Source organism: Charadrius vociferus, unplaced genomic scaffold (genome assembly GCF_000708025.1).
Source record: "Charadrius vociferus isolate BGI_N301 unplaced genomic scaffold, ASM70802v2 scaffold15, whole genome shotgun sequence".
NCBI lineage: Eukaryota > Metazoa > Chordata > Aves > Charadriiformes > Charadriidae > Charadrius > Charadrius vociferus.
In genome coordinates, this window is record NW_009650064.1 from 2,837,654 (window position 1) to 2,850,128 (window position 12,475).

Consider the following 12,475-nt stretch of genomic DNA (forward strand, 5'->3'; position numbering starts at 1 on the left):
CATTCCTGAGACCCGGCTTCTCAGAGCCACACTGTCCCCCTCAGGCGGCCTGACCTCAGTGAAGAAGCGCCATGGCTTGCTGTGAGCAGGGCTGTGCTGCTTCTGGGCAGCACCTACCTCAGCTGTTCACCAATGGCCCACTGTGGCCAAAAGGGCAATGGACTTACAGGGGCTGCTGGGTTGGGCACAGTGAGAGAGGTTCACCTCAGTGATCAGTGGGGTCATCCCATAGCTAGCCCTGAGGATACTCCAACAGATAAACTCTTGCATTATAATTATTATGTGTGCTAAAGTAGAAATCTTACTTGACTTGTGTCAACAACTGAGTAGTGCAATGGCACCGCAAAGGCTCAAGCAGAACACTGAACCCCTCACTCATGTGGAGACGAAATTCTGTTTGGCCAGAACAGCAAAAGACCTACCAGGTTCCTGTGAAGAAAAATGACTTTTCAAGTCATTCTTTGAGTTATTTTTTTTACAGCAGGTGCTCATCTAACTATGCTTTTGTGAGGTGACTTTGTTTCTAGTGTGGTTTCCTTACTTCTGTCCCTGTAACTTTGCTGTAATTACAGCACCTCTTGGTTGATTAAAAATCTCATTTATGAGTTCACAATTTCCCATTGCCAAGTAGAGAAACATTCACTATGTGTGCCCTAAAAATATCTAATGCTGTTGAGGCTATATTAATTGAAAAGGCAAAGTCCTCCCTTGTTTTTTGTTGGGTGTGCTTTCGTGGTTTTTCCTAGCGGCTTGGTGACTTTCCATTTCCCCTCCATAGAGAACCTCATCTCGACTATCAGCTTCTCTCAGAGTGTCCATTCTCAGAATGACCTTGCCTACTAAAATCACATTTTTTAAAAAAAAAGCTCTGATTAATTTCCATGGTGAGTCCTGACTTCAGCCAGGTCAGTACATTTGCATCTCATCCACTCACCAGCACGTCACACCCCTGTCAGTGCCACCGCCTCACGTTTCACGGGATGACACGTGTCTGGATTGTTACTCCCTGTAGTGCATCCACTCGTTCTTTAGCTGGAAGTCTGGATCGCAGCCCTGCCTGCAGGAATCTGGAAGGAGAGCAAGTCCCAGAGAGGACTGTGCCCAGTCAGCAACACTGGTGACTCAAACCCAGTGCCAAGAAACCCATTCAGCTGCTCCAGCATCCTCAAATCCTCCGTCTTCGGCTGGGTCATTCAAGACTTGCATGCACTTTGCACAGTAGGTATGATACTAGTAGACCTGGGTCTGCAGACAATGCAGCTTGCCAGTTAGCCTAAGCCATCAACAAATTAACTTAATCATTTCCTCCAGCACCTATCTGCAGTGTCTTATTTTTGTACCCACGTGATTTCTTGTGATCCAGTTTCATGTGGTCAGGCAGGACATCAGGGAGATGAACTGGGATGCACATTATCTTCAAAAAAACATAGATACTTTGGTCATCCTTCATATATGATGGAACATGGCACATATTTTTCCCTCTTATGGTCCCTTTGGTGGCTGTGTCTAATGATCTCACCATCACCTCTGCAACTTACAAACCTACTTAATGGAAGTGAGGTTTCTTCTTTCCATTTCTCTTCACCTTGTATGTCCAGAGTGAGTCCTAATACATCAGTGTATTCCTCTCCGCTTAAAACACTGATGTTCCCTCACAACTGTGCTGCCACACCTGAGCGTATGCTCCTGAGGCTGGAGACCAGTGTCCCTCCAGTTCACCCACAGCCAGTACCAAGTACCCATTCAGCACTTCCCTTCCACAAACCCTGCTTGCTTCCACACAGCTCTTCTGGCAGAAACTGTGCTCCTCTGCAGCTCCATTTGCGCTGAGAAAGCAGCTGTGAGCCGTTTAATGAAGGCAGATCTCTGTCTGTTTAAAGTTATCTCATGCTTGTCATTACTTTATTTTAACTAATAAGACCTGAAATAAAGCAAACTTTTACTTTAGATTTAGTTTCAATGAACAAAGATGAAATACAGGGAATAAGCATTAAGGAAGAGCTCAGATATAAATGTCCTGGCATGTTTTAAATCCTTTAATTATGCTTTGCATCTAAAGCGCTTTTTAACGGGAAGTAAAATCCAGTTAATGTACAGAAGCGGATTTCATAGATGTACATCAGAAAGATACTCCGAGCTCCGCTTCAAGAGCTACAAAGCAGAGAGCATGTAAAGGTGGGGTATAGGTTACCCAACTTCATTATTTTTAATTACAGTTAAACTCTAGTCCATTAATAAAAAGATAAGTACAATAAGGGACAAAAATAAAAGTGAGAGTAAGCGCAAAAAAGGTAATGCACGGAAAATAACATTTATTCTTGTGAGACTCTAAACCACCTTTGGTGCCAGCTGTCTAAATCACCGCAAATACCAGTGGTTAACACTGGCAGAGATCTTTACCAGCGAGCGCAGCCAAAGAGAGAGCGGCCGGATACCTTCAAAGACCAATTCAACAAGCGGCCAGTGTCACGGGAGGGACGTCACATTTCTCCTTTGATGTGCAGCGATCCAAAATTGCACATTGAGAGTGGGTGGTCAAACTTCAAAGGGAAATGTGATCCCTCATCCTATTCAGCTACTGCATTTTTCAGTGCTTTGCAGAATGCTAAACTTACTCTTATTAAGGAAGTTCGACTTGTAATTTTTTTTTTTTTTTCTGAAATTCAACTGGATTTGACCGTCTTTAAACCAACTATATTCTGTATCCTGTAAAGAAAAAGGACCTACAGTTCTTTGTAAATCAGTGGAACAATTGGCAAAGGAAATAGTATGATGCTTCAGCTTGTTAGTGCTCCATTCCTGAATTGGTTTGGGTTTTTCTGACGTTTCAAAACGCAAAAGGATTTAAAGAGGTTTTAAATACTGCAGATATTTTTCTTATTATCTGCTAATAGCACTTTTTAAATGTTATAAATATAAAGAAAATAACTTTTTTTTTCTCCGTATCCTGGGTTAGTTTTTCAAACTTTGACTACTTTTTTCTAAATATGTGCATAGATTTATTTTATACTCTAGACAAACTTCACCCCAGTTTTCACTAAAAAAAAAATTAGCAAAATGGGACAGTAAAATACAGTATACACAACACGTACCATAAACATACTGTATTGGTGATTTCAGGTGCTGTTTATCTCAGAAATCAAATACAATTGCGTCTGTTAAATTTATCTTGTCCTTTGAAAGATTTTTACATGCAACCTGAAAACTCAGCATAACGCATACTTTGAAGTGAGTTATGACAGATGCATTAAGAGAAAAAGGAGAAGTAAAAGACCATTTGGCACACACATTTCAAGGCTCGGAGAGGTTGTCAGTAACCTTTATTCTGGCTTTGTGCAAACAAAGGCAGAAAACAAGACTAAAATGGCTGTATCAATCTCTTAAATTGTTGGATTTATAGTGCATCTTTCAGCAGACAGCCAGTCTCAGTTAAATGACTTCAGCTGATGGAAACGTTCCAGTCAGAAGTTATCCTTACAGTTTAAGAAAAACCCTTTTAATATGAATTGCCTATTTTCTGTTTTAACTTTGGTCAAGTAACAGATGAAAGCAAATAACGCGAACACCTTTTGTTAGAGAAACTGTTTATGAGCTTCTCTACAGCCCATCTGTAATTCCATAGCCTGGCTCATCTCTGCACCACTTCTCTCTGTTTCTTCCCCCCCATCATTTTTGTGGGCATTCAAATAGCTGTTTAACTTTCCAGCCACTGCTTGGGTATCTCAAGGTGAAAGCATTCAGAGTCACAATCTCTTTAGCTGTAAAGGTCACCTTGGGAATTCACAGTCTGCGTGTTATTTCTGGTACAGCAGCACTGGAACGCACAAGTACTCCAGTCTCGTTCTACCACTGGTGCATTTCACTTCCAATGAGTGTTATGATTACTGCTTAGTATTTCACAGTTCTTTGAAAACGTATCTATTTTCATGCCCACAGTATTGGTGTAACTTCAAAATTACTTTGTATTCATCTCTTTTTAGAGCAGTTACCACAAAAACACTACCTTTTCTGAACTACCTAAATACAGGGAGTAATATTAAATAAATTAAAACTGTGTATCAACATTGTAAGAAGTTGGCAGCAAGCACAGAGCGTGGAAATACATATTCAAGTAACCTAAAGGAGGTTTAACTAGAAGTCATGAAATAAAGAATACTCTGAACTTTAGGATGAAAGAACTAGTTCAGTTTCTCACTCCTTCAAAACTCTCCGTGTTTGTGTGAACAATTCCCACCATTGTTCTGTCTCAATTTCTCACTTACACAGGAGGGATAAAAACACTGCGACACTTCTTACCTCATGCAGCTTTAAGAAAAAAATACATTGAAGTGTCTTAGGTGCAAAAATACTACAGTAATAGAGCAACAAACGAGCTACATCTAGTTAGTAAGAAATATCGACTCAGAAGCTCTTACTATACAACAGTATATTTTATTACTAACAAAGACAGTAATAACAAAACTACTGAACATGTGTATAAAGTTACCCGTTTACAAACGTGACTACAAGACCGAAGGGTACTTAGTGTGCAGTTTCACAGGAGATTTTTCAAATCTTTCTCAGCAGCAAGAATTCTGTATATTTTCAATGGGCAAATTATAAAATAAATAGCATGTCCTATTTAAGGCAATAAGTTACAAATGCTAAAATGCAGATGCTGTAATAAAGGTAAACACATTCATTTTTTAATACATGATGGATAAAACAAATAACTTTGGTTTATCAGAACTGTAGCTCCTGTTGATTCAGCATTTACATGACTTTTGTAACATGCACTTTTGTTTGACTGTTCAAAGCACCACTGTGAATGCTGCTCAAATCAAAACATAATTTCTCTGCATAACATAAAAATATTGATAAATTCTTATGAGTAATTGAATGCAAGATACTGAACAGTCTTACAAAACGCACTGGCATTTAGGTTTAGGAAACAGCAAAATCCTGGCTCCAAATTGTCTCAAGTAATAAATCACATGGACTTCATTAGAGCCAGGATTTCTTAAGAGCCAAACGACGAAATTCTTATCCACGTCAGTAGTACTTGCTCTTGAGAACCACCCTATCATAAGAAAGGCTACATGTGTTAAGGCCTTTTTGATTTAAAGGAAAGATATTGCTGTAGCATATAGAAAATTAAGCTTTGTAGGAAAAGTATTAAGGTCTTCTTTTAAGTAAATATATTGTTTAACAAGTCTCTATATCAATAACTCAACAGTTTGTTTTCCGCAAGGTATTTCTCTACAGAATTTTTTAAAAAAATTAGTTTACTTGCATAGAAACAACGTGAAACATACACTTTCACTGCAGCTCAGTAAAAAAAAAAAACAAAAAACCAACAAACAAACACAAACCAAAGCATATACACTTCAGATTCTGTCCCTCATGCCGCGAGGGATCCGTAGTGTTTTCTTCTTTGGCATGAGGCACTGGAACAGCACAGCAGGAGGGGCTCCAAGAAGGATTTTTCTGAAGCTGTGCTGCACATAACGCATTGTCCCTGTAACAGGATGCAGTGGGGTCTGACCAGTCTTGCCCCAGATGCACAGTGTGTGGTGTACGTTGCATATAAAGGTACAATCTGCTTTACTCAGAACTAAGTAACATTGTCTGATCACCACAGGACTGTTGACTTTAGTAAAAGCCTAACAGAAGCATGTTGATTTTACCAAGTTTGTACAATACATACAAAACAGTAGTTCTAAATATTGACCTTATGCCGTCAGTTATTTACAAAATTCATTTTTATGTACAAAATAAACGACTAATTCCAGTTTCCCTTTCATATTCAGTGTACAAGCTACCATAAACCAGTGCTATAATTGATCCATCATGACACATAATTTAGAGTATTCATAAATTTGTGTATCCCTTACTTAAGTGACACTGCTGTTTAAGACAGCACAAACCAAAAAAATTAACAAGTTTTAAAAAAATATCAAAGATAGATGGAACTTTTATACCTTGAAAAGTAACAGTGCTTTCTAAGCATTATTTTAATGCAATTCTTTAAAAAGTGTTCTTTATATTGGGAATAATATTTGTTTCTCTCATCTTTTTCTTAAATTACTGCTAGTCGATCCAGCCGTGTCATACAGAACTTCAATCTCCATTAGCCCTGGATAGGATTAAATATAGTACATTATTGCTAGCTGTCCCCACAACAAAACTTAATTTTTTTTAAGTGCAAAGCAAGATACATGTGTTTTTCAATAAGGCACAGAATATCCGTTATTTCCAGTGTAACAAAGTCCGCATCCATTTTATACATTTAAAATGTTCATATAAAATTTCAGTCTTTCAAGGGTTTGAACTGTTTCCCGAATCCAACTCTCTTCTGGCATCTGAAGCCGAGTAGACAAGTAGTGATACAGAAGTGGACTGTGAGACATCAGGTATTTGGGCACAGCTGCTTTGTAATGGAGGAGATTCAATAAAATCATTTTTAGGAGTTATTCTGTAAACAATGAAAAAAAAAACACAGGGAGTCAATTTTAAGCACAGTGCATTACACTGGAAAAAAAAAATACATTTTTAGCAATGAAATTATCTCTCTTAAGCTATGTTATTTTCAAGAAAATGCAATACAGTTCTGTATATTTTTCCAAGCTTAGGGTCACCAATAGCCTTTTTCAGACTTGTCACCTCTCAAAATGATTGCATTGCAGCTGCACATTTCTTAAGGGTCACTGTTCAACAATACAAAAATATGCTACAAGCTGAAGCTCCAGCACTCACCGCTTAAAAGGAAAAGAAGAATCCTACAAAAATGTGAAATAGCCCATACGCTAAAGATGCACGGCCATATGAAATAGTTTGTAAGAATTACAGCACTCTTAACAGCTTCTGAGGGTTAATTGTACACTAAGAGCATACAGATTCTTCAGAGAGAAGAAATAGAAACTTACAAAATAGTGGTAATACACATAAACAAGGAAAAGACTGAGTTAAGGAGCCTTACCTTCCTTCACCGACTCTCTTCATACTCTCAGTCAAGCTACTCATATCACATGTGCTATCTGCTTTGTTTCTTTTTTCCACCTGATCCATGGTCAGTTTAGAACTAGATAACATTTGATCTCCACTGTTTTCACCTTCCTCGACTCTTCGGACTGATGTTCCGTCTGCCTCTATCTCTTTCTCAGATGTCTCTGGAGAGGTTTTAATTTCTGCAACGGTTTCTTGGCTTAAGTAATCATGATTAGTGATTGCTACTGCAGAAGTTCCATGATTTGTTGTGCCACCCGTACTGGTCCCCATTGACTTTGAAATTACTTTCAATCTGTGTGACGTTGACTTGTAGTGCTTCTTTTTATGTTTAACTTTGGAATTGTGCCTCAAGAAAAATTCACATGATTCTTGCAGCACTCGTCGGCTCTCACTGATTGGACTGAAAGAAAACACAAGCATGTAACTGAATGAAGAGGATAACCTCAGATACAACGTAATATAGCTTTGTACACAAAAACATGAAAGAATAGCAACCGATGATGCAATCTGAGCTGGATGTTAATGAACACGAGGAAAAAAATAATACATGAAAAGAGGAGGAAAAAAAGTATCTGATCATAATGGCTCCAAAGTAATTATGTCTGTGGAACAATTAAATAAAGCAGATCTCTATATTTCTTACTTCTGCAAGTAGGTCCAATGACTTCAGTAGAATAATCATCTAAGAGAGGAAAGCAGGATTAGCTCATAAGCTGCTGTATTACCAAATTACCTTTATGTAAAGTAAACCTCATTCAGGTAAAAAAGAAAAAAAAAGTAAGCATTACAAAATTGACTTCAGTATTTTTAAATTCTTATAGCTGAAAGTAGTTAACATCTGAAACAAGAAAAATTATACAGGAAATGGAAAAAAGAGAGGAGAGGGAAAGGAAGCTATAAGCTCACCATCAAGGAATGCAGATGTAAAATAAAAGGAGCTTAAGGACTGCTGCCTTGTGAAATCCAAAAAAATAAAAGATCTAAAACCACAGGATAATTTATGAGTAACACAGATAATCTTAAAAGAAATAATCAAGGAATAAAAAGGAATGGAAAAAGTGACAACTACAAGAAATGGAGATTACATTTATAATCTGTTTAAATCCATAGATATAAATTTACTAAAGTTAAGTAATAAAACCAAATTATTCTGTTTCAGAAAAAAATAAGGAAGAGTAGATTAATATGACAAAAGTGATCTAAGGAGGCTTCAATGAAAATTAATTTTAAAATATGACAACCCTGGCAGAGGAGAAAAGCAGAGGATGTTGTTATTGCATGATAGTAAACACAGCTAAGTACTGTGCCAAATGAAGTAGTCAGAACACATCAAAGGATCTAAATTGATGGCTGAAATTATCTTCCCTCATTCGACTGGAAACCAGAGATGTATTAGCCAATGATGAACACAACAATATGTCTTTTGCTCCATGAAAGAAAACCAATCAGCAGAGAAAAATATTGTCTGTCCTCTGAGAATATTGTCAAAAAGTCATCACATATGTAAAACTTTCATAGACTCCAATGGAATTTTGCCCATATGCAGCATCTAGACTTCGAAAGAGAAAGGATCTAAGGGCAACATTTTGGTTACCTGAGCTATATTTAAAGAAACATGTCGGAAATCCAACTTATTTTTAAGTATACATTTTAAAAACAGGAATAAAAAAAATTGTTCTTACTCTCTTTTGCGGTTTCTGTTGAAGAAATTGGCCCATTCAGAACAGGTCTTTTTACTTCCCACCCAGAAGACTGGAGATATGCCAACAATTAATGTCAGCAAATATTTCATCAGAAACAAAAATATTTCTGGTCTTGCTAGCACCTTCGCCTAAAAGATAACAAAGTTTAATAAATGCAAAGAAGAAAATATACCTGTTGATTTATTTTTTAAATGCAGAAAACAAATAAATTTTTAAGAGAGACACTCTCTCCTTATGGCTGCTGTTCTTCGTTGAGGCTTGTACTGCGGACAAATGTTCGACATGTACAGTCAAGTCAGACCTGGTTAATGTCTACAGCTGAATACACAAAGAGGAGATTAGTCAGAAGGAAATATTTTTCTTTTAAATTGAAAGGAAGGATAATTTGGGGGGGGGTAATAGTATTAGTAACCATGTTCTTCAGAGATAGTTTGTATGTATAAGATTTATCCCTTCAACTTAAAAGAAAAAGTGGATGAGTTGGGAGTTAATCAGATTAGACAGCATCTTCATGGAGCCGCAGGGAACTACATAGTAGTCTTCTGTTTATTGCAAAATTAATCCACCTATTTGCAGAACAGGATCACAGGAACAGAGACGTTTAACCCAGTAAGAGATTATTATCTTCTGCTCCCATGCTGCAAATTTAATTTACGTTACCTGGCTTATCTGCCAGTCCCATCTAAGAAAGTTACTATTTTTGTTAGCCAGGTAACATTGAAGTTTGTTTTTATTTGGTTTTGATCAGGCCAATGTAATAAAAGTCTACAAGCTATCTCAGGTAAGCCAAGGCCAAGCATGCCACTTTAAGCTACTCCACAGTTAGCACACACTGTTTATTATAGGGACAGGTCCCATTAAGTGTGTCTTTGTGCAACATTCCCTGTTGCTATTCTCTCTTTCCCATAGGTTAATGAAAGGCTCTTTCTGTGTTATTAAGCCAAGCTGTTATATTTAAGCACTACAAAACATTTTTTTTTTTTTAAAAAAAAAGCATAAAAGCCTTTTTTTCAACCTATTTTGGACCATTTAGGTTGATCTAGAGCTCAGCGTAAAACCCACCGAAGACAAAGTGCACTTGTTAAGAATGGTAATGGAAGCAAAAATAACCAGGAAATCTGTGAGCTGTGCTACTCTCAGCTTACACTGACTTCAACACAGAGAATGTTTAAGAATGTAGAAGGATCAAACCTTATTATTCCATAATGCCTCTGTTTATATTCCTCTTTAATGATAGTTTATTGCAGTAAAAACACGGATGGTGAGTGCAAAGCAATGAAAGATGACACGAGACACCTGCATTTCTCTTACTGATGGTGTCTTTCATATTCGTTCTTAAATGGAAAGAAACAAACCACAAATTACTTGCGACTGCAGGGAGTTTTATGGACTTAAAAGAGATTTAATCCATAGAGAATACTGAACATGGGCAGATTTACTTTAAAAGCCTTTCCGAGGATGTTGTTTTTTTAAGAGTCAAATGTTAAATATGAACACCTCCACAATTTAAAGTGCTGTTGGGTTGTTTGTTTGGGTTTTTTGGTGGTGGTTTTTTTTTGTTTTGTTGTTGTTTTATTGCTTGGTTGGTTTTTAAAAAGACATCTTCACATTATGGAAAATCAGCCTGCATATGACAGCTATCATGGAAAAAAATATACTGGAAATTTCTTTTGTAATTTCAAGTGCTTTACACCTCTATACTTTGAAGAAAAGAAGACAAAAGTGATTTTAAATCTGTGGTTATAAGCAACATTTTAAATCCAACTTCAACTCAATTTTCAAGAATCACTTCAAGATTTCAGCTTCAACTGAAATTGATGGAAATTCACCTTAGGTACTTTGATACTGAGTTAGGAACCCAAATACTGAGCAACTACTTTTAGGAATAGATACTGTGAAGAATCATCCTCCCCCCAACACAATAGTACAAAAATAATACCACTGATTTTGACTTAAAAAGCAACTATCACTACATTTCTTGAACTGATTGCTTAATGTGAAAATAATTTACTAACTGCACAGTAGGTATGGTGATGCATAAGGGTTTTTCTTAATTTACTTTCTAGTATTATTTATAAAGGAAACTGCTACTTGCCTGGTAAGGACAAGGAATATGGTACTGGTCACAGTGGTCAAATACCCAAGTCGTTTCCCAGATTTTTCGGTTCACCAGTTCATAGACATAGCATCCAAGAAGCGCTACAAGTGGCACCAAGTATAACCCACTAAAAACTCCAATTCGGATCATAAACTTCTTTAGCTTCTCCTGGTTTCTGCCATCATGCTGTATGACTTGACGCACATGATTTAAAGAAATAATACCGGCTAAAAGAAGAGAGAGACCGAAAAACACACAAAGGCACAACGGCAAAAGGACAAAGTAGAGAGAGGCATCCAGATCGTAGAGACCCACGAAACAAACTCCACTGATATTGTCCCCTTCAACTTTGTTCATTGCAAGGAGCATAATGGTTAGAAACCCAGGTATTCCCCACGCAACTGCGTGGAACCACATGGCCTTTTGTGCAATAGCTTCACAACTCCATTTTCTTCCTGCTGCAAGGAACCAAGTGATTGTAAGAATCACCCACCATATAGTTCCTGCCATAGTGAAAAAATACAAAACCATGAAAAGGACAGTACAGGCTTTGTTTTGGGAGCCAAGAACAACTGTTTCACCGATTTCTAACTTATCATCTGCCTTGTTACAGGCAGTTCTGTTCCCAAGTAGAAATCCAATAAAGTACATTAGAGAGACTATGCTGTAACAGACGGAGTAATATATGATTGGCCTCTCTGGGTACCTGAACCTTTTAACATCAATCAGAAAGGTCAGGAATGTGAAAAGCGTAGCACAAAGACAAAAGATTGAAACTATTCCAATGAAGCTTTTCGCAACATCCAATTCATAATTTTTGAAATACATATTGGGACACGGGGGTGCACACTGATCAATTCCTAGAAACTTGTAGCCTTGTCCATTGGTAGTGTGTAAGTGTCGTGGACACCAGAATCCATAATCCCTTCGGGTCTGGCCTGGGGTCTTCTGAGTTCCGTGTATGTTTGTGGTTACAGCAGCAGTGGCAGGAACAGTCTCATCACAATTGACTAGTCTACATAAACAAATAGAAGAGGAAATATCTTAACACCCCTCATTCTCAACTATAATTATTTCTTAGAAATATGAAAAAAAAAATCTCATTCTAAACACTATTAAACTGTGTAGATAATGCAAAATGTGCATTATAAGTAAAAAATCAGGTGGCATTCTAAAAAACAGATTTCAAATATTTTCAGTCCAAAATACTTCAGACAGCTATTTAACTGTTTTTCTCTCACTGTTTTATCGCTTATGAAACGCTACTCAAATTGCAATTGTTCTTTTAAAGTCTTAAATTCTACTAAACTTTTACATATCTACATAAAAATATTTACAGTAGTTGATATTTTTAAGTCTGGATAACAATAGACTTGGAGACAGCAAACAATCTCGTGACAAAGGCAAGCTTCAGTCAAGGAACAAAGACAGACAACTGAGTATCTAGAATTAACTGATGACTAGTATATGATTATTATTATTATAATTTTTTGTGTTATAGTGATATTTCATTGTTGACAACAATAAAACTACCTAACTGAAAAAGACAAAAGCAGAAAAGACAAGCATTGTAAAAAATGATTGCTATTTTGGCAATTTTTTTTTCTAGCTCCATAATGTTCATTTTAAAATTGCACAAGACTCAATTGCTCAAGGGTTTAATAGGACACAATATGTGACCTTTTTA

The 12,475-nt window shown here is 37.0% G+C and overlaps 1 protein-coding gene across 1 annotated transcript in view; it reads right to left on the reverse strand.

The window, feature by feature from the left end:
- Window positions 1-6,297: 6,297 nt before the first annotated feature.
- FZD6 (frizzled class receptor 6) overlaps window positions 6,298-12,475 on the reverse strand; it is a 27,938-nt gene continuing 21,760 nt past the window's right edge. The window contains 4 exon segments of the mRNA XM_009891812.1: window positions 6,298-6,454; window positions 6,959-7,387; window positions 8,670-8,818; window positions 10,786-11,803. Of these exon segments, the coding sequence (XP_009890114.1) occupies window positions 6,298-6,454; window positions 6,959-7,387; window positions 8,670-8,818; window positions 10,786-11,803 (1,753 nt within the window).